Below are 23589 nucleotides of genomic sequence, written 5' to 3'. Positions count from 1 at the left end.
CCTGTTTCCATAAAGACAAGCAGGTAACGGCACCAAGCCAATTTACACATTGGATCTATGAGGTGATCCAACTCACTCAGTTAGAATACATGATTTCCCATACATTTTAAAGCAATAAACACATGTAATTAAATATACTGCAAGATTGGTAAGTTTAATACCATTCTGTGGCAAAGCAATAACATCACCATGAAGACAAGAAAGTGACAGCCCCCCCCAGAAAAGTGACATCATAGTGCATCTAAGTCAAATTTACTTCAACTGCCAATACAACTGATTAGTCTGAGTTTAAATGAGAAGAGATACAGAGAATAAAACCAGATAGTAAACCTACAATTTTAATATCTAATTTCGAACATGCCTTCAGCTGCCTTTATGAGTGGACTAAATGATCTACTTTAGTGGGTTTAGAGACTCTGCTACATTGAGCTTTATGACATACTCGTTAAAGGCAGCAACAAGGCACTGCCAAATGTTGAGTGTAGCTGCACGGTGCATAGTGTACTGCACATCGTGGACTGGACACACATAAATGATTAACGTACCATCATTTAAGCCATATCTACTTCAATGATAATGGAGCAAAAAGGTACAATTTTAAGTACCTGTTCAAATCTTGCAGTTTTCTATGTTATTAACTGATAATGTATTCTGTATTGTCAAAAATTATCCTTTGCATTTGACCCATCCATTAATGGCGTAAAACATCAGGAGTAGTAGGCAACAGTAAATCAGAGCTCGAGTACCCATCCCCAGATAATCAACTAGGTTTGGTCTGGAGTACCTAGCTGGAGGATTAGCATTAGATTAGGTCTAATTGTTGGTTTGTGGTGTTGTGGAAAAATTACAGTTCTAGATGCAAAAGCTTGGTGAGTTTTGAAATACAGGAAAAAAGGTTTATTGTTTGTTACAGCAGATACAGACAGGACAGAGCCCAGGCCTGCCCTGGCCACAGACTGGTAGCCTCCCGGCCTCTCCCCCAGTTCCCTTCTCAGTCTAAGTCCAAGTCTAAACCCCCCCTGAGCATCTGAGCTCTGACTATTTTATACCAGAATGACAATGTCACATACATTTCAAAGCAGAGTGACTTTTGTTTCACACCCATATGATAATGAACTTTTACACTTAGACAGGTAGAACAACAGCGAGTTTCCTGTGGGATGGAGACAGAGCCTTCACACATGTTAATATCTGAAGGCTCTGTCATGAATATACTTAAATTTCCTCCACAGTGGATACATTCTCTCTCCTTTTATTTTTCATACTACTATAATTGGTATAACGTACAAACTGTTGACCTGTCTTTTTCTTTCTTGCCCTCAATGGGAATTTTCGTGGCATTTTGAAAGTCGTTCTTTCCATTGATTAATTGTCATTACAAACGTTGTTCTGTTGTAGACAAGAAGTCAATTAAAAAGGCATTTGCCGACTAAAATTGATCCGTTCACTGTGTAGGTTATATGGAATGACAAATACAATTGTATCCGTCTTACAAATAGAAGTCTCAGTTGGCGTAATTATTTGATTTGTTATACTTCCTCCTGTTTCCATTCAATCTCAGAGAGGTGTTGTAGACAGAATCATCTTGACCCATTGTTATTTGGCGTTTCAATGAGATGTGTCACGCTCAGCGAACCTAATAGTGCATCATTATTTTCCAGACACTGGGAGATGATTGCACCCTCACTCAACATGCCCAGCACTGGACTGTTTTTCACACACATAGCAAAAAGTACTGTAGGGATGTCAGGTGCTACAGAAACGTAATATTAGTTTTTTGGACTTTTACAATAACGGTATGCGATTTGCAGTAATCATGACATTGAACAAATCTGACTGAAACAAGAATAAGTTGAGACTAAACAGTATTAAACTAAGACTAAATCAAATCTAAACCAGGACTAAATCATATAAATCTCATGTTATTGCTTTACTACCCTCCAAAGTATGGCCTTTCAAATATTTTAATAGATTGCCTTGCAATTGCCATCTTGCTGAATTCTTTGTTCCTTCTACAATGCATTTTCAATATCGTGCAGGCAGTTTCTGTCTTCTCTAGGCACATAGCTGAAGGACCATGATGAAAGGTAGACTGAGGTCATTTGACAGAGGGCACAGATAAGTACAGGGAGCCGGCCGATGTCCCTGTCAGCTCTCCCTGATGCCATAACACCCTTCAGGGATCCTCTTACTGCTGCTGGATATGCTGGCTGCACCTTTAGCTGAGTCGTGGTGGCTGGACCGGTCTGTCACACAGACTAAGATAGATTTTTTGATACGCTTATCATCATCTATCATTATTCCACTCAGATACTTCGGGCACCTGGAGCTAGCCCACTTTTTCTTGATGTTTATAAGATGTAAGAAGCCTGCTGCTTTCACCCTTAGCCTGGTTGTGCTTGAACGCCTTCATCTTATTCGAAAAATGTTTGCTGCTACTAGACACAAGTGGTATTTTCTCACTAAATTAAGTCCTAGTTTATTATTCATGTGTTGTGAGCGTCAAATCTTAGAAAGAAGAATGTGTGCCCTAAGGGATTTGAACTATTCGGAATATTGTTATGTGTGTGAAATACATTACTGCCAATAGTATAGTTTTCAATCAAAACTGTGTGTAAATTATAGAACATGGTATTACAAAGTGCTCATTACTGCAGCAATCTTGTATATATTACAGACAGACTATAATCCAGGCATGCCTGTTGTCCTTTAGGCAAAGTGTAACAGATTTTTTTTTGCCACACTTTGGATTTTATTGCAGATTAAAGAAAAAAAATCTACTTTTGTAAGCCAAGAGTGCATTATAGACTTCCCCATCAAGGCTAAATGTAACCTCTCCTACGGTTGGACTGTGACATAGCACCAGAATCAGAATCAGAATCAGAAGACTTTTATTGCCATAGTCTGTGAACACAGTTCACAAACTAGGAACTTGATACGGTGAAAAAGTGCAACATAAACACACTGAATAAATACAAATACAAATAAGGGCATGCACAAAGTTAAAAAGATATGCTTTAAAAAAAAATCAAATGAAATACTTATGTGAAAAATATGTACAACAGCAGCATCAGAACAACAGTGCAAAGTGGCTTATTAAAGTGACCGGTGTTATAAAGTGTCCAGTATAGTGCAGATATTATAAAATGTTCATGAGACAAACAGCAGAGGGGAAGAAACTGTTCTTATGGCGAGAGGTTCTGGTCCCAATGGACCGTAGCCTCCTGCCAGAGGGAAGTGGCTCAAATAGTCCATGTCCAGGGTGAGAAGTGTCAGCTGCTATACGGCCTGCTCGCCCCCGAGTCCTGGAGACGTACAGGTCCTGTATAGATGGAAGGCTGCAGCCAATCACCTTCTCAGCAGAGTGCACAATGCGCTGCAGTCTCTGTCTGTCCCTGGCAGTGGCCCCAGCGAACCACACAGTGATGGAGGAGGTGAGGATGGACTCAATGATGTAAGTGTAAAACTGCACCATCATCTGGACCGGCAGCTTGCGTTTCCTCAGCTGCCGCAGGTGGAACATCCTCTGCTGGGCTTTCTTGATGAGGGAGCTGATGGTCGGCTCCCACTTGAGATCCTGGGTGATGCAGGTGCCCAGGAAGCGGAAAGAGTCCACAGTGGTGATGGGGGAGTCCGTCAGGGTGAGGGGAGGCAGGGGGGCTGTGACTTTCCTGAAGTCCACAATCATCTCCACTGTCTTCTGGGCGTTGAGCTCCAGGTTGTTGCTGCTGCACCAGGACACCAGCCGGTCCACCTCCCTCCTGTAGGCAGACTCATCGCTGTCCGAGATGAGTCCGATGAGGGTGGTGTCATCCGCAAACTTAACCAGTTTGACGGAGTCGTGGCTGGAGGTGCAGCAGTTGGTGTACAGGGAGAAGAGCAGGGGAGAAAGTACACAGCCCTGTGGAGATCCTGTGCTGATAGTCCGAGTGTCCGAGACATTCTTCCCCAGCCGCACGCGCTGTCTCCTGTCTGTCAGGAAGTCAGTGATCCACCTGCAGGTGGAGTCAGGCACGTTGAGCTGAGCGAGCTTGTCCTGGAGCAGAGCAGGGAGGATGGTGTTGAATGCAGAGCTGAAGTCCACAAACAGGATCCTGGCGTAGGTTCCCGGGGAGTCCAAGTAGGGATGTCACAATGTCACAATTATTGTAAATAAAAAAACACCAAGATTTAACGATTATTCATGATTACTGACTCCGTGAAAAAAATGTGAAATCAACCTTACAGTATCTGACCTGGTTTATGAAATCAAACTGAAGAATAAAGTCAATTTGAGATGACATAAACACTCACTTAATTTTGCTTTAAAATGGTAAAATTGTAATTTTTTTTTAGCTCTTACGTTTGTAATGAGACCTGAATAATCATGATTATCAATTAAGATAATAATCTTCACATCAGTAGCAGCAAGGAAGCAGGCAGAAGGTGATAGCTTTGAGCATGTGAAATGATATCCCAGAAAGGAGTAATTAATATCCACTGCAGCCTATTTTTAAGTCAGCTTACTATAGCAAATATTAATTTAATATCCCCTAATTTATATCCCCTAATTACTAAAATCAAGCAAGAGTAAAAAATGATTTAAAAGGTAAATGATCAGGTTCAACATTTGTGAATTTACCTTTTGGACATTTCATGGCAAAGTACAATATATCTAATTGACAGGAAAAACGGGCTCTAGACCCCATCTGGGAGTATGACATCACCTTCTAGATGGAAGAAGGTTTTATCGGCGAAAGAACATTTAAAGCAAAAATAGTGATTTAATACAGATAATAGAGAACAGACATAATAGAGATTTTTGGAACAGAGCAAGCTGATATCCAAAACAATGACTCAGGCATAAAAATGATAATAAACTTAAGTAAGACTAAGGATTAAACAAAACCTTTGATGGGTTCTTGTGTATTTGTCTGTAACATATACATTTATTCATTGAAGTAATTCATCTCATATAAAACTTTTTTTTTTTTTTTTTAAGTGAACATGACTGGGAGGGCATCTGGCTGAAAATGTTGTTATTGCAGTATTCTAGAAGGTAGGGGATTTACAAAGCTGATCTTCAAAGGCAGCAGTTCAGTTGCATATTGTAATCACATATTTGTTGTTTAATGTAATTAGAGCAAGGCCAGCAAAATTAGATCACTATCCATTCAAATTAGTAGGCTATGAATTGCAAACAAATGCTAATCTTAAAAATACAATGCTGCCCGGGAAGCTTGCTCCATCTGGGCCTTTTGCAAGACTACGATACTGATGAATGACTCAGTGACATCTACTGTACTGAGCTGGTCTTCCCACGGGCCGGGAGCAAAGACAGTATGAGAAGAGGAGATGAGATAGGACCAATTTGCCTCTAAAGAATGCACCATGGAAGAGACTTATTGGTGTTTAGCGAAGGATGACGATCTCTCCGACCCATGAAGCTGCAGGCGGAATATACAGTGATCATTCACACTTCTCCCTCAATGTTTTCACCTACCGCTGTTTATGTGTTCTGATCTATTTATAGCACACTGTGGTAATTTATGACACAATTAGAGACTGAATTACAATTTCTGTTTAACACCTACAATGACGTGCCAAAAGACAGGTTTAAGAAAGCAATGCATTTTCAACGGAGAAGTCCACAACCGATCCTCTCCATCCAGATGTAATTAAGAGGACTAAACCAGGCCCAGATGAGGATTAAACATCTATTTTGAAAAGTGAAAAACAAAACACATTTATCAAGGAACATGGTACTTTTTCATTTTGTCTCACTTTACACTGCTTTGCGCTGACAGTGGTTGAAAACATTTACCCTCTAACAACACAATTTCAGTCAAGTTGCCACGGTGTACATGCTCAATGTGGTAAAAAAGAAAGACCACACAATATGCCCCCAGCTGATGTACTAGTACGCTTTCCTGATCTACACTTTACCGGAGGTGATTACATGGCCAGTCTGCTGATTCTTCCACTGGCTATTTGTGTATCTAGTAATTTACGGTCACAACATGCCACATCCATCACGCTCTCAATGTATGAGTGCACTTATCTTACAACAGAGCCGCTCTCATTAATAACCAATCACTGTCCTCCAGCCAAGTGGATTTTTGGCGTTAGCGGTTTATCTCTGAGAACTCTGCATGGGTGAATTTCATTTGTTGCTATGCCTCAACCAGCCATGTGAGCCCAGCTTGTAAAATGTATTTGTGTTTAAATAGATACAGCGGCACAGTAACCCATCAGAAACCTTGATTTGGATGAAAAGACATTACTCTTAAATGTCTTACCGTATACTGGAAGTGGGGGATATTTTGTTGTTTTCAATTTAGAATCTCGTCTATTAAAAACGATTAAAGGCTGCAAAAAGAGATAAAATAAGTGTATAATATTCCATTGAGTACTGATATATAATGCACAGTTTATGTAGTTAAGTAATGTAATGAATTAATTAATACTACTAATACTACTAACAATATAATTCATGTTTTTGACGATACTTGAACCTCTCATAGGCATATTTTGAGATATTTTGATGATGGCTATTATGTTTTTGAATGGTGTCCTCAAGGTAATCCCCCAAAAAGTTGAGATATTCATTTTATTAATATTACAAGCTACCTACCATACAGTAATACAGTGGTGCTTTTGCATAGGAATAATGGATGCAAATGGAAACTAGCACCCTAACCCTGCTAGAATCTGTCATATTCACGTTATTGGAGGCGCTCATTAACATGCATTCCTGCGTAAGTAAATAAATACATTCCTGTTGTGAATAGCTTTCTCCTCTGTGTTGCCTATAGAGCTTAGAAGTTTTGTTTTGACACCTTTTAAGGAAATAATTGCAGGCTTAGTAAGTGAGGGCACACATAAAAGAAGCAGCCTGTGTGAGGCTCTTCTCCACTTGCCAGTATAGCACCAATTAAAAACCTAGAAGGGAGGAAATGGGCCGCTCTGCATATGGTCCATCGCTGGTGTGAAGCTCAGACAGATGGATTAAGTTATGTATTAAATTATGCAGCCGCACTCCAAGCCGCTGATAAAATTACCCACAGCATGTAGTGTTTGATATTCAAGGTGATGTCTATGGGGAGAGCATGTCCTTTCAATCATGAGGCCTTCAGATGTATATTATCATCATTTTGTCCAATGTCATTCAATAGATATTATATTATGTTTATCCACTGTGGCAAATAAATGTGTACGGTTCTGAGGGAGAGAGTACTATGAAAATCTGGAATGAAAGCATTATTTGTTCATTGTTCTAAATGCAAATCTGAGTGATGATAATGACTTTAAAACCATATCAGAATCAGAATCCTTTTATTGCCATCGTTTGTGAACACAGTTCACAAACTAGGAACTTATTTTGGTGATAAAGTGCAACATAAAACATAAAACACACTGAATAAATACAAATACAAATAAGGGCATGCACGAAGTAGAAAAAAAAAAGATATGCTTAAAAATCAAATAAAATACTTAAAGGTAGAAAATATATACAACAGCAGCATCAGAACAACAGTGCAAAGATGACTTATTAAAGTGACCGGTGTTATAAGTGTCCAGTTTTGTGCAAATATTATAAAGTGTTCATGAGACAAACTGCAGAGGGGAAGAAACTGTTCTTATGGCGCGAAGTTCTGGTCCCAATGGACCGTAGCCTCCTGCCAGAGGGAAGTGGCTCAAATAGTCCATGTCCAGGGTGAGAGGTGTCAGCTGCTATATGGCCTGCTCACCCCCGAGTCCTGGAGAAGTACAGGTCCTGTAGAGATGGAAGGCTGCAGCCAATCACCTTCTCAGCAGAGCACACATATGGATAGATACAAATACATTCATGAAAACTTCTAAAAATCTGTTTGTACAATTCTGCTGATTGCACAAACACAAGGAAAGAAACTCTTTAACTTTATGGTGCGTTAAGGCAACTGGTAACTGGGACTTTTCTCACTTATGACCACTGGAAAAATGCCCTGGAATGCCGCTTAACTGGTCATTCCTACAAGTGAAATTGGGGATGGTCGAGGAACTCCCACCTCACATATGAGTTAATATGTGAGGTATTTAAGTGCAATCACCACAGAAAAGGAAATCAAAGAGATAAACCTTTAATTTAACCTCCACATAAATGATGTGAACAGTTCTTTAGCACACAGTTTCAGCATGAGCCATATTACTAGCCACTTCCTGAGCTCATCCGCAGATGTTAACTTTACTCACCAACAGAATAAGTCATTACTCAAAGGAAATGGCTTTGTGAATCTGACGTGTAAGATACAAACAAATACAAATTGGTGTCAATATTACTTTCCATAACATAAACAGTACAGACTTGTATTAATTGCTCTTTGAGACAAAAAATCTGCTTCTAACTACATGGTTTTTACTGACAGGGTTGTGCACCTCTCACTTGAAAATGCATTGCTTTACTTCTAGCTTTTCATAAATTTGTCTTTTGGCACAGTCTTGTAGGTGTTAAACAGAAAGGGTCTGTTAGTTACACATTTTAAATAGCAATATTGTATGCTGATTTAACTTTATTGCAACTATATCCCTGTAGTGTGGCTAGGCTTGCATTGGCATATTTTGATATATTTTGATGACTGCTATTATCTTGTCTGAATGGTGTCCTAAGGTAATCCCCCAAAATGTTGAGATATTCATTTTATCAATATTGCAAGTCCATGCCATACAGTAATATAGTGGTAGTTTTGCATAGGAATCATGAATACAAATGGAAACTAGCACCCCTGCTATAATCTGTCATCTTCATGTTATTAGAGGGGCTCATTAACATGCATTCCAGAGTAAATTAATAACAAATTATTCCTGTTGTGAATAACTCTTCTTCTTTAGGCTGGGCAATGTGGCTTTTCCAGAACGCCTTGTAGTTTAAACTTTATGGTAAACAAAATAATATGTTATAAGACTTTAATGTATGATCATGTTCATGTACCTCAGTATAATGGATTGTTATGGCACAGACAGATGTTGAGCCACTCTCCAAAACTGCTTTCCCAAACTTTTACCAGCTACTCCTCCAATTCAAAACAATCTGTCATTCCTACACCCCATTTAGTCAGTTTCTGTGCTCTCCTGCTACTGACAACATGCAGTGTACGAAATAGGACAGGCAAATGGAGCATGGTCGGCTACACAAGTTCAAATGTGTTTTTATTTTTTCACCCAAACAGAAAAGTTGGTGGGAAATATGACAGCTCCACATTGCCCTTACCTATCTGAGTGGAGACACCTGTTTGCGCCTGGTGAACTGAGAATTTAATTTTGAGCATGATCAATAATGAACCAACAAACTCCCAACGAAGCGCAGCCAATTAACTGCAATTAACTGCAATTAACTTTGTGCCAGGTTTACTGTCTACCTCACTGTAGCTACCGCTCAGAGCTAGTCCTATTCAGTCTATCGATTGCATTTTAGCTATGAGCAGACTGTTATCATCATGGGAGTAAATGACACAGAAATTAACACGGGAATACTTTGTGCAATTAGTGTGTGCCTTTGTCTAGCATCCAAAATGTATCTCATAGGAAATATAGTCTAGCTTGTGGTGAATGACAGTGGAAATAGTTGGATATTTCAAAAGCCAGCAAATGATCTGTTCTCTGTCTCGCGGATGTTTCTTTTGTCCCTTGTGGTTTAGCGCTTCTCCAGGATTTTGCGCCTAGTTTCAAGTCGATTTGGTTTCCGGCTTCCCCTCACTAACTAATTGGCTCTTGGGGAATAGATTTGTCTACTCATTTGTCTTCCTTACTGTAGAAAGTTCAAGAAAACACCGTTTTGTCTCAGATTCATACTTCTAGGTGCTATTGCAAAGACATGCTTCAGTGCTTTGTGATTTCCTTCCACAGGTATGAAGAAAGCCATAGAGTTAAAGTATACAGTCTCTTCGACAGAGCTCATTATATGCGTCAGTGGAGAGAGTATTTTAAGTTGAGCTGTGACCTTTGTGCAAAGAAAAGAAGTGCATAGTATATGTACGAAGACTTAAAATGTACTTTTCTGGCCACCGTCACCTGCGTGTCTCCATGAAGATGTTATTACCTAGAACGTGACACAGAATGGCATGAAAGTTTTGGTTCTTTAATCTGTAATCCAAAAAAGTTATGCAAGAGTCTGGTGAATAACTAACAGCTTCAGACTGGCCATGACCTATCTAAAAGTTAAACATCTTGGGGATAGTTTTAGGTCAATGAGAAACCCAAAAATAAAACATTTGAGACACCGACAAAACCTGTGTATGTATAACCAAAACATATTTTAATCTGTAATATTTTGTGTCTGCATTGGTGCCTGCCCTAGATTCTCCGCTCCATCGATGTTCCGAGTCTAGTGTCATAAATCACACCAGAATAAAAAGGTGTTGATTTATGAGTATAGGTTGACTGGTTCCCATCAGCTTGCTATATTGATTTCTCACACCCACAATCAGTCTGATATTTTATGCAACCCCCAATCCTGATTTAAATAAGTAGGGAACAGGTCATACATGTGTTACAGGTCAGAGAACCACAGGGCCGTGATAGCCCTGGTCTTGGAAGGGGGGCTGTGACTCAACAAATGAAATATCAAATGGATGTTTGCCATAGAACTTAATGGATACAAATAGTTATGTTTATGTCTTTCGTCTTTTTCTTTTGAATAAATAACCAAGAAAATCCTGTACGTATCTTGTGGCTCATGTTTTTTGAACTGATACCAAAGCCACCATTTTGAATTGTCTTGTTCTGACAGAGAATATGTTAAACTTTGTGCCAGTTTCTGTTTCATGTGGATAGACCCAGTATTGCCCAGATAATAACCAAGAGAATATATCAGAATATCAGACAGTTAAACAACAAATTCTACCTTGTAAATCTCATCTGATCTCCAGCTTAGGGTAGGTTATAATGTTATGGCATCACATGAACCCATCCTTTTGAAAGTACCTTTACCAGACACTGTAAACTGCATACTTTTGAAAAAAGAGATGCCTTTCTTTTGTTGTTTCCAAACCTGAATTTGCAGATATCGTTGGCTTTGTTTGTCATCATTTGTTTGAGGAAGGAACAGCTTGGAATTCAAAAGGCATATATTGTCAGCATAACAGTTTAGCCAAGAGAATTGTTGCCTTCACAGATTTTCTTTGCTAAAACTTTTTCACACTTTGTTCGCAAGATACAATGAAATAGGCCTGTTGTCTATGGCTGTATTTTTGGCTTGGGTGACTGTTTTCACAATAGTGGCATCATTTACAAGAACAGCATAAAATAAAAAATAAAAGGATCAAGCTAAGTTGGAACAGAAGCTTTTGTGTCTGCTGAAAACAAGACTTCACAGTGAAGTCTCGGCTGCCACGATAAGGCTAAAACACTACTCTTTTAGACCCTAATATTAAATGTCTTATATGATGTGAAATTGACTCTTGTCAGCTTTAAGCCATGTTATAATGTTGTTACCTCCTTAAAAACATACCAGGAGTTGTTTCATTCACGCATGTTTGAGTAACCCTGCATTATTCATCTGTCTAAATCTCCAAAGCTCAAATCACTCTGTTCCACCTTGTGATGTCATGAAGCAGTACTTTTCAACTTAACAGCTACTTTTTACTGTTAGTTCAGTAGAGATTGGCAGTTCCAGGCCTGAAATTATCCAAAGGATTCTAATGAATGTGTATGGAGTTTAAAAACACCGTGGAGCATTTCCTGCATTACCACATGACATCACAAGGTGGAGTGTTTTCAGTTTGAGAGAAGAACTCAGCCTAAATATGCAGGATTTGTGTGTTTAACATGTTTGAATGAAAAAAAACCCCAATTGCAGGTATGTTTTTGACGAGTAAATAACATTATAACATAGATCAGAAAACAGCATAATACATATATAATTAAGTTTAGCATTTATAACTGTAAGTAAAAGTAATCTCTAACTCTTACCAGACAGAGAATTGTAGAAAAGTTTTACTGAATTCATAAATATAAATGATCCATTGGGTGTGGGAGGACTGATTAATGTCTATCTTCAGTTAGGTCCAGAAATTTTGCAAGCCACAGTTATATAAGTGATAAGGGATTGAATTGCAGTCGTTCTGCTTTTATTTTATTTACATAAACTGATGGAAGGGTTTGGGAATTACTGCTAGCCTAGTGAATATTTTCCAAGCAATAAAAGCACGACATCGTCTGAAAAGCAATAAGATATTTATCAGAGAGCTGCAGTACTGGCCTTTTTATTCTGTGCTCTTCTCTTTTAATGCAAATTTTACGATGATTATTTATGTTTTGATTTGTTTATATTGTGATTTTAATGTCTTTCTTATTCTGTAATGCACTTAGAATTACTTTGTGTTCAAATTGTGCTATACAAATAAACTTGCCTTGCCTTGCCATGATATTAAATATTATAGGTCACTGTCAAAAAATAACTGGACTGTACAAACTGTCCAAGATGTTTTCCACCTGAGGCATATTCTAGCTGCACCACCTGCTTCTTGCCTCTAAAGACCAAAACGAAAAGCACCCATTTCTATCTTGATAATATAACCCGCTTTAAGCCTGACACAACCTTGGCACTAATTCACTTGTGATTGACATCTTAGATTAGCAGATATGATTTTTGTTTATCTGTGAATGTGTCTTGCTGGAGCTATGCAGGTGCTTTTGGTGACTCTGCAGTACAAGCAGAATAGATCGGGATCAGTGTGAACAAAGCTGCGTCAGTATTGAATTAGGCCCTAGCCTGGTCACTTATCACATCCCATTAAACGTCCTATTCTCTTCTGTCTGTTACAATCCTATTCTACAGACGCAGTGGCACAGAGGGACTTTAAAATTCGAGGTGATCGATACGTGATAGCAGCACAGGTTTGGAGCAGTATATGTACTCCTGTCAGCTATCATAGAGCTAATACATGAGCCATGTGCGACTGAGATTGCTTCCTGAGAATTGACTTTTTGGTGAGAGGAGGAGAGACTGCTGCATTTTCATTTGGCCCATTTCTCAAAGCGATAGAAGATTTTCTAGAAATATTTTTGGATGAGTAGACTTAATAACTTCACACATCGTTATGTATGTGCCCCACTAACCCTAACTACCCCCTCATCAATCTTTCGTATGTGAAGGATCTCATTTTCAATTTTTATTACTTTTACCAGTCCTTTGGGCTTTTTTTTTTTGGCATTGCCTTTGAAAGCATTTAAATACTATAGAGAATATCTGTATTTTTTTTAAATGATATTGTGATGATGATATTCAAACAATATTATGGCAGTTCATCAGAAACATACTAAAACATGCCTGCAAATGTTGTGGTTAAGGTTCAAATATCACTCAAGTATCAAGTAATTAAACACAAAAGTGCAGAAAGAAAGTTTATGTTCTTTTTATTTTCATTCATCTCTTTGCAGAGTTTTTATTGGTTTTATTACTGAAATATACATAATATTCTAATTTTGTATATGTCCTAGGGAGATATACCAACGAATTAATATCATGATTTTCTTGGAGCTTAGACCACAATTTCAGTTTGATCACAATTCAAATATACTGTCTTTCTATTGCCTCACTAAGATTGATTAATTCCACCTGTCACTCACTTGGTGCCCTTTGTGTGACTGACAAATAGGCAGGGTAGGGCAGTGTCTATGTTTAATCAGAGAGTGACACTAAACTTCACATGGATGAGATCACAATTTTAGCACCATATCACCCTTCTCCTACCTCTTGAGGATCTAAAACAAGCTACTACGTCACCCCTCCCTTGTTTATGTGTGCTTTGGGCTGACACTGAAGAGTAGCGTCATCTGTAATCATTTTTACAAAGGTGACTTAAATTAGTAACTTACCAAAAACTGTCTCTGTATATACTATTTTGTTGCCAGTGATTTATCTCAATTTGATGCAGCAGCTGTGTTGACAGTAATGTTTCTCTATTGAGCTCTGAATGGTCATTAGGAGATTCAGATTAAAGTTCCAAAGTACTCCCAGTGATATTTATTTTCAGCTCAAATTATTTATCATGTCTCTCACGTCTTGTTTGATAATTTAACAAAATGTCTTAATAGGCGTTGTACTTGATTTTTACTGTCTTTAGCGAAGAGTTTATAATTGCTTTCACAGCTCTCATACACCAGTGTAGAGTTGTGGCATTCTAACGTACACTTCCTGATTACCGGACAATAAAATGCGCAGACTTACGTTGACCTCGAGGAGCCTACTGAAACAATATATCTGTACAGGGCAAGACAAATTCAACCCAAATAAAAAAATAAATACAGGGCCTTTAACTGTGTGCTAGGATGATTTGGAATAATTTAATACAGTTTCCAAAATAACTGTTTGTTTGAAGCTGATTGTATTCAGGTGAGCAGTTAGTCCATGCAGCGTCAGCAACATGAGAGCAGACCACACAAAGAGGTGGATGAGACAGTAACGTGACACCAGGAGGGGGAGGGGTATGGGTGTGACCTGTATATGTATACTACACACTGGGAAAGCACTGGTTAGGATTAGCTAAAAACAGGATGGGTAAACGAGTCTGGACAATCTCAAATTTGGCGTACAGTTGTAGTTTGGGGGTAAATGCTTCAATTCCTATAGACAGAAATCTCTCAGTTGTATTTGTAATAAGACACCTATCTTCTTGTACTGCCCCCTGTTGGCTAGAGTTTCTCTTCTTTCTATCTTTGGTACTATAATTACTACGATGTTCGAATCTAGACTCGTGGTTCTGTTTAGTTGTGCATATCACTGATTCTAATGTATTTTACAATAATTATTTGTTTTTTAATTGGGTTGCATTGTGATTTTAATGGTCATTTATTCTGTAAAACACTTGAACTGAAATACAGTAACTGGTTTATAAATTGTGCTCTGAATTTCTATACATATTTATTGTTTCATTACCGATCTTTGCTGAGATGTGCTTTATCTTGTTGTATTGCAAATAGACTAGAAAAACATATCAGACAAAACATATCCTCTAGGGCAAGGAGATAACTAATTCACATTTTATTTCTTCTCTCCTGAAATGCCATGCAGATTATCCACAATGCACTTGTAAATGGAAGCTGGCATTTACTTTATATTGTATTACTTCTCATCTCTAATTGAGCTCTGCCGTGTGTGTATTATTGTCTGCAGTGTATCTCTGGGGTTTTCCATAGCCTTTTCCTTGACCTGATATGTCCTGCAAAGAGAAAGGCAATACTGTAGAGTAGACTTGATTACCAGAGCCACCAAAATCTGATTTACTTCATAGGAAGCCACCGCGCGGAACATTTTGTTCATAAAATCTTAAAATGAGCGGTCTGACTTTGGTTGAGTCAGCCTCGAAAAGTTGTATTTTTAACTCTCTGAATACAATCGCACCATATTTTCCTTGTGGGCAAACTCATTACCATTTTCTCACATAACCTTTGACCTCATCCATGATACACTCGAGGATGGGGGAAATGTTGGAAATCATTTGCTCCTCGGCTTTCATCTTTCTAATTTTCTACTCTCTCTCTCTTTCTCCATATCTCTCTCTCTGTTTCTTTCCTCTCTCCTATCGCTCTCTTGCTGTGAGCCTTGGCCTTTTGAGAGGTGTCTAAGTGGTTCTCTGTGATTTCACAGCGTAGGCGATGATGCAGATGTTTAACATGTGTATTTCTTTCCTCCAGGGCAGATGGATATCGCACCACCTACTGCTGCACAGCTAAGATACGGTAGGAGTCACTTGAGTTATTTTTAATATACCTAAATCATACTTATCAGTGTCAAAGATATATTTTGATAACAATGACAGACAATCTAGAAATCCACCAATCAACTGACAAGGTTAATGAAATGTCAATTTAAATTTGCATAGTAGAGCAGATTAATGTGTTTTTTTAATCACTTTTGTTGACAATGTGCCTCGAGAGAAAACACAACTCAGTGTAATCAGGTTTAATGAGCATTTTAAATATGCATTACTGTATGTGCAACATCGCAGCAGGACCATCTGTGATCATTTGTAGCTTTACCTGTTCAGCAGCTGAGAATCTTTTCAAGACAAGAAATACAATTGGATATAAAAAAAATTGACCTGACTTTAAATATAGGATATAATATGGAGCGACATTGGTTGAGCGGTCAGATCCACTGATCCATAGGTTGGTGGTGCGATTCTAGCTCACACTGATGAATGCTGTTGTTGTGTCCTTGGGCAAGACACTGAACCCACCTCACCCCCAGTGTCTGCGTACACTGGTGTATGAATGTGTGTGTGAACGGGTGAGTGGTTCCTTGTTGTAAAGCGCTTTGAGTGCCTTGAAGGTGGAAAAGCGCTATAGAAAAATGTGACCATTTACCATTTACCATAATATCACCCATTTTGAATAAGTGAATTGCGCATACACAAATGAATGTAACATGTGAGAGCTCACCACCAAACATCATCTGCCCTCCACTGTGGTATTATTAGTATTATTGATTTGGTATCACAAGTCTTCTCTGTCTTTTCTTTCTGAGCTGCCTTGGGTGCAGCACTAAGAATGCAGAGGCTGAATTACTGACAAACACAACTCCACTTCTCTCTGACTAAAAACTGAGTCACATGTACTTCATAAAGAGGAAATGATCATATTCATGTGATATTCAAGTCAATGTTTCATGTGCTTTTCAACGTAAAAAATAAGAACATTTGTCATTTCAAACATAAAAACTCTCATTTTATTTCAATTTAATATACAAATACAATATGCTTTTAACTGGATCACATTAACATGACTTCATCTGTCAGAAAGTTTTGATTTGAAAAAGCATATGAATAGTTATCTATTAAACAATTTGAATTAAGCGATATCACTCAGAAAACTACCATTTCACTGTTTTGCAATGGTGTTAATAATCGCAAAATCGCTGTTTTTCTTCTGACAATAAGGGTACACACACTACAGTCTGATATAGATTCTTCGCTGTTCTCCAGAAAAGCCCCTTCGGTTTAATCATGAGTATTTCCACTTGACAAGAGCAGATTCGCACATTTCCAAACATTTCTCCAGCCGAGTATCTCTGCTCCAATCTAATCTCTCTCTCCCTTTAGAGGCTGTTTGTTCTATCAGCACACAGCTCTTCCTGTAGCTCTTGTAGATCCACTCCACACTGTAAAACCAAGTGAATCCCTGGTGTGGCATTGTACTAAATGCGTATTGTCTGGAGATGCTGTGCTGCTGTTTAAGTTTGCTATGATAAAAAGAGGTAGAGCAGAAGACCTTGAAAATAAACAGGTACAAAACAAAAGAGCCCCAAGCCATCTGTCTGAAGGTTTGGCTTGTATTATTCTGAAGGTTTGAAGTACACTGAATATTCTACAGGAAAATGTATTTATTAGCTTACACTGGCTCGTTCCCTTGTTTCTAATTGGTTATAAGGCTTTTTTTTTGCAATTAATTATAGCTTATGTTTTTTTCAGTTCTTTTGCACAACGCACTCCCGTTCGTTGGGTTTGGATTCCTGGACAACTGCATCATGATTCTTGCTGTAAGTTTCCTACTATAAGAGTTGTTTCTTAAGATTTCCAAATATAAATTGTTGGTAATCTAAAACAGTTTTAGTTTTCAGTGTCCATTACATGACATTGATTTCTGAAGGCATGTCACTGTCTAATAAGTGGGCTACAGCACATGCTTCTTCTATCAGTATTTTTTTGCTGTAAGCGCACTATAGTGGTGACCCAAGACTATTGTTGTCGATTATCTTTTTTTCTCTCTTTTCCTCAGGGCACACAAATTGAATTGTCGATTGGAGTGATTCTAGGCATTTCAACCATGGCAGGTAAGAAATAAATGAACATGTGTATTTTTTATGATAATGTCAGATAATGTAACACTTAATGTTAGTATTGAACTTACTTATACTGCAGATAAGAAATAAATTACCGTAGCCTCCCTCCTCTCGCTCTGCTCTTTGTTTTAAGAAGGTTATATTTTGCCGCTCTGCTGTCTTCCTATGTTTTCTCCTCCCTGTTCATTAGAGTAATTGCCTGCCAAACTATTGTAGAGACGTCAAAAGACTTCCGTACTTACTTTCCAGAGACAACTCTTTTATAACACGGCTTTATTAACACAACTATGACCACTGCAGTGCCATTCATGCAAATGAGAAAGCAACAAATATGAAAGAAATAAGCTCATATTACAAGTACATTGTTAGGCATTGCAATGTTATATCAATGAATGGAGTAAGGCTTTTTATATCAAATAACACGTTGGTATACATTTCCATAATTTTCACTATGTGCTTATAAATTCTCACATATTGATGTTTCAATGGAGAGAGAAATGTAGACTTCCCTACATAAACTGCTGCCTCCCATTTGTCTTCATGAAGATGGATAATATTAATGTTATACTGTGTACTTTTTGGGAAATAGCATTGCATCTCCATGGAGACATGCAGGTGGCGGACCCCCGAACAGAAAAAGTTACATGGTGCACCTTTAATGTATACCCTTGAAATACTCTTTTAATTCAGAACTTGAATGAGCTGGACAAAAGGAAATGCAATCTTTTTTCTTATACAGCCCTACAGCTCATTTCATTAGGGAACTCTATTTTAATTGTGACTGCTCAGATATGCATTTGTTCTTTTTTTTTCTTGTAGACTGTTGGATTTTGCTTAAGCCACTGCCAAAGGGGTTATAATTACTGGTTGCAGCTGCAGATGTCAAATTCACTTTAGGACAGTGGTTTGACTGACACAGCCTGTTATCTTTCTACACATAGCTTGTCCAATTTAAGCTTGACAGCGAGCCCGAAGCTCAATAATAAAACTGTATTGATCTGAGAGTAGCATTATGTAAGTAGATATAAAAAGAACATGGAGTGGAAACATAGACTCTTTCTCGCTCTCTTCTTCAGTTACTCATTCTGTTACATGAGGGATTTGAGACCAGTAGTTATCCAAGTAAGTTCAGGGTGATATAAAGCCAGTGCCAGATATGGATGAGAGTCGACCAATCATTGAAGCTGTAGGAGACGAGGAGGTCTCAGTTGGCTTGGTACAAAGTGAAGAAGATTGTCCAAGGGAACTAATTAGATCGTTTAGAACACAGGTACTGAGCTGAAGGAACCTTTAATTAAACTGAATTGAGGTGATTCTGTCCTCATATGACCACATTCTACAGGCTTTTCATTCAATAAAAACAATAATGGCTAAGATTTACTTTACAAGATAGACAAGCCTCTCAAAGCACTGCACTGAAGTCATTATTCATTCAATATACACGACCTGTAGAGATGATGGTAAGCTATTTCTAGCCACAGCTGCTTTGGGATAGACTGCCGGAAGCAAGGCTGCCAATTTCCACTATTGGTTCCCTCCAGCCAATACTCACTTGTACACTTCTCATTAATAGAAAAAGTGAAGTGTCTTGCCCGAACACAGAACAGCAGTACCGTACTTGATTAAACCACGACTTTCAGGTTACTAGTCACTCATTCGATGCATTGCACAAGGTCTCCATTCTTCATCCTAATTTTTCTTCAACATTTGGCTCAAATCTGGGCTTCTCCTTCCTCCTCATTTTTTTTTTCTATGCCATCAACTTTTGGGACAAAAAATCCATTTGCTGCCTAATATATGCCACCCACAAACAGGTGCCAATGCCATGATGACAAAATACTACTATGGTCATAACCTCCTGGCTAATCCGTGGATGTTCTGATAATGTCTTTTTGATGTCAGGAGCTTTGAATTGTCGTCATGATGTTTCTTTTTGGGTGACAGTGAAATTCTTTGGTTGAACAGAGGACAGTGTAAGTCTTTCTTCCAGTGTGCTGAGGTCTGACTGTAGCAGGTACTTATGTGAGGTGTCTTTGCCTTTGAAAAATGGACAAAGAGCTTTAAAGACTTAAAGACCGACCGCTGACCTTCTCTTCTAATTGCATTTGAGAAGTCACACTGTCTAATTAAGACTGATGGCTTCCTCCATTACATTTGTCACATCTGTAAGTTACATAAGCTTCAGGCAAGACTGACAGTGAGACAAATCCAACTACCCTGCATTCAGTACTCAGACTGAAAATGTAGCATTTAACTCCTAAAATATTTGTAACAATAATGACAAACTATAACAATTCAAGTAGTGAATTTAGAGTGTCTGAGGTTATCTCTTCCTCAATTTTATCCATTAGATGAGATTTCTTATATTTGAATGCTCAGTGGTGCTGCTGATCCAAGCTGAAATCTGTTTTCTGAATTTTATCTCAGCACAGGCCAAATTTGCTATTGGCATGAGAATTGAGCACTTTCTATTTTATTTCCCCCGACAACACACCGGAACAGTGACAGACGGCTAGACTTTATTTAAATGCCAGAAAACAAAATGTTTGAAATTCTTCACCTTTCATTTTTCATGCTATCTTTGCTGCTGTTGATTAAACCAGATTAGATTTTCACAATGTTATTTTATCAGTTTTCTTCTGCTGTTATACATGATTTCAATTGCAATTTCACTATTCATGAATTTCAGCTTCTTGTTTTAATGTGACATTTTGAGGATTTTTCACAGAATAGAACACAGAATATTTAGTTTTAAACGATTTATTTCTATGGCAACGGTGATACATTTTCATCTCTCTGGAACCCATAAATAAGCAAACCTCCACCTGTCTTGATGCATTGTAAATGTGACTTTTTTCTATCTCTGCACACTGTGACTATGGTCTGTGGTTCTTCTGGTGCAGGTAGGATGGTCCATTTTGAAGATGGATGAATGCATATTACCTGGTAGTCCCTGCAGTGATTCATGTGAATAATGCATTTCCTTTTGGGGGATACCGCTGCGGCCAAACCATTGTACTGAGAGCGGAGCATGGGAGCTTTAGTGGTGATGGCAGAGCAGTTGCTTTCCGTTCCCCTGGGTACTGTTGTGTGGCTTCAGCAGCTGAGACAGAGTGCTCACCTCAGTGTTACTGACAACACAAGGAACACAATACACAAAAGATGTCAATAGTGGTTTAATAGGGGCTTAAATGTACTGATTTCACAATACATTTCTATATGGGATGTTCCTGTTTAATCAGGCACAGCTTCCTGTCTTAGAGTTTTTATAGAAACTTCTACTCCGGTAAGTGCAAGACTCAAGAATCAAGAGTCATTTCAATGCATTTTTGTGAGGGACGAATCAAAATTTATGTACTTTTTGTTTTGAATCACCACCAATCACATTTCATAAGAATGTCTAAGTGATAAATATATTGTACATTTTTGACATTATCTGCTTAAAAGGTATATGTATATACATACATAGAATAGTATAATTCCTGAAAATCAGTGCACTGGTCCATGGTCTGTCCCTGGGTTTTATTACAAGTTATTTGGTAAATATTTGGTAAAACAATAACCTATATGAAATAGAAAATATTTAGCAGAAATTATTATGTAGATTGGTAGGTTTTTAAAAACACATTTTGGTTTACAGGTGTCTGTTTTCATATCAGTTTTATTCATAAAAAGTGAAACCTTTTAATTTGAATCATACATTGAACAAGCCAGAATGTTATTAAAATGGTATTACCTTCCCTATGAGACACATCAGATTTCAAGTTTTTGGCTGTCCACAACATAGACCTCATTTTGTAATCATCTCTGCTCCTTTTCCACAGCTGCTGCCCTTGGCAACCTGGTGTCGGACCTGGCAGGACTGGGGTAAGCTCACTCACCCAAACAGCCATGTCAACAGTACAGATTAAAGCAGGCACTGACCAATGGGAGCTCTAACACTGCAGCCAGCAACACTCATTTGAACACAGGGCGTCTCAGAGGAGAGAGCTGGAAAGGTTAAAATTGCATATTAAGCAGGTCTGGGAACAAAATAGATTGTGATTCAGATGATGAAGTGCAAATCTGATTTCTGCAAGTGGCAAGTACATTTATTTTCAGTATTAAGCCAGTTAGTTATAATTAAGATTAGGACTAGGCCATATTGCTGGTGATATATTATGATATAAATGGGGATGAAATGAAGTTTGGAAAATGGTGGTATAACTGCACGTGCTCTGCAACTGATTTTCCTCATAATGGCGAGGAAAGGCTGGCAGAGATCGTAGCTAATTGCTACTGCTAAAGCCTAGAGCGTCTTAAATACGGAGTGTGGGGGCTGTGCAAAGGCTAAAACTCTAATAATGAAATAGATAAGGCGTGAGGGGTGGAAGAAGAACTTATAAATTAAATAGCCCAAAACAGGTATGCACAAATATTAAAAAGCCACCATTAAGCAGCCTTAGCTATATCGTTATAGCAAAGTCTTTGTCTTTTATGTTGTAATACACATTTTAGGCCTTTTTGCCATGTCCTAATTAAGATAACCAGAATGATGATGTAATTTGTGTATAAATTGCAGCCTATCCCTTTGAGTCTCATAAGGTAGCACTTTGACATTGACCAATAGACACAGTCACACTGTCACAGTCACAACAGACAGTTGATATAATATTGTATTTATGACAATGTGTTTTTATTACTCTCAATTTTTTCAATCATTTACATTGGACTGAGGCCGTTTTAATGCATTCTTAATCTGTAACCCAGCTTACTGCAGAGAGGCTGTTTATGCGTTTGTAATATGAAAACAACATCTCCAGACTGGAGCTTCATTAGTGTGAACCACGATTCATAAAATATTTTTTTCATATTTGCTATTGGCTTTTTCCAACCAGAAACAAAAGAAAAGCACCACTGAGGTAATATGAGTCTGTCTGCTGCATAATAAAGCATAAATACTGGTCTCATTGGAGAAGTTTGCCACATGTCTGTTAGACTAATCGGCTAATTGAAGACCATTATCCGCTTCACAGCCACAGGGACCAAAATCAGCTCTCTAAACACCCTCAAGTTCAAATAATAATCGTGTAATTAGCTCAATATTAGCATAGAAAGTTTATAATTAGACTGACTGACAGTTACATTTGCTGGTGAAAAGTGTTTCGCGCTTTGAGTGTGATGGATGGGTCATTTCTTGCCCTTTCCCTCGCCAGTGTGTGCCTCTCATTTATAATTGGGAAAGTAGACCCCTGGTGGCCAGAATGTCAAGGTGAAGCACGATTAGACCAGAGAAGGCATGACGTTTTGGATTTTGATAGATACACTGGTGAGAGTGTGAAGGCTGAACATTGTCTGTAGGCTATAAGCGACCTCCACCACAGTATATGCATTACGGTTGTCTCATTTCAAAGAGAATGGTTATAAGCTCCAGTCTGATTCCCCTGAGGCAGTGAGCAGTGCTGAGCGATTCACACTCAGATGAACATCCACAGTATTCCTCAAAGTGATATGTGGGTAAACCGTTTCACTAGCCTCTCCAATCTGATTTATGTAAGAATTCAATTTTCAGTTTGAGATTAATTCTGTATGTATATTGATGATATTTATTAATGCATTACTTTATTTGAGCAGGTATCACACATCTACCTATAGATACAGTATAGTGTTATGGCTGAATACATACTCAATATTCTAATTCTAAGTGTGCATGAGTAGACAAAATTTGCCCCTGTAACTTTAGTGAATAGAGTATGACAAATTAACTGGGGTAATACGTACTAATATATTAATACTAATAGATTTACTGACAA

The 23589-nt window shown here is 38.2% G+C and overlaps 1 protein-coding gene across 2 annotated transcripts in view; it reads left to right on the top strand.

Annotated features, from left to right (window-relative positions):
• Positions 1-23589, top strand: part of LOC117384419 (transmembrane protein 65-like) — a 32494-nt gene that overhangs the window by 1569 nt on the left and 7336 nt on the right. For both annotated transcript variants that reach the window (XM_033981742.2, XM_033981743.2), the window contains exons 3-6: positions 15652-15696; positions 17427-17494; positions 17734-17788; positions 21622-21664. In XM_033981742.2, the coding sequence (XP_033837633.1) occupies positions 15652-15696; positions 17427-17494; positions 17734-17788; positions 21622-21664 (211 nt within the window). The remainder of the gene's footprint in view (positions 1-15651; positions 15697-17426; positions 17495-17733; positions 17789-21621; positions 21665-23589) is intronic.

Source organism: Periophthalmus magnuspinnatus, chromosome 16 (assembly GCF_009829125.3).
Source record: "Periophthalmus magnuspinnatus isolate fPerMag1 chromosome 16, fPerMag1.2.pri, whole genome shotgun sequence".
Lineage (NCBI taxonomy): Eukaryota > Metazoa > Chordata > Actinopteri > Gobiiformes > Gobiidae > Periophthalmus > Periophthalmus magnuspinnatus.
Note: the sequence above shows the minus strand (reverse complement) of the source record. Positions and strands in the feature narration are given on the sequence as shown.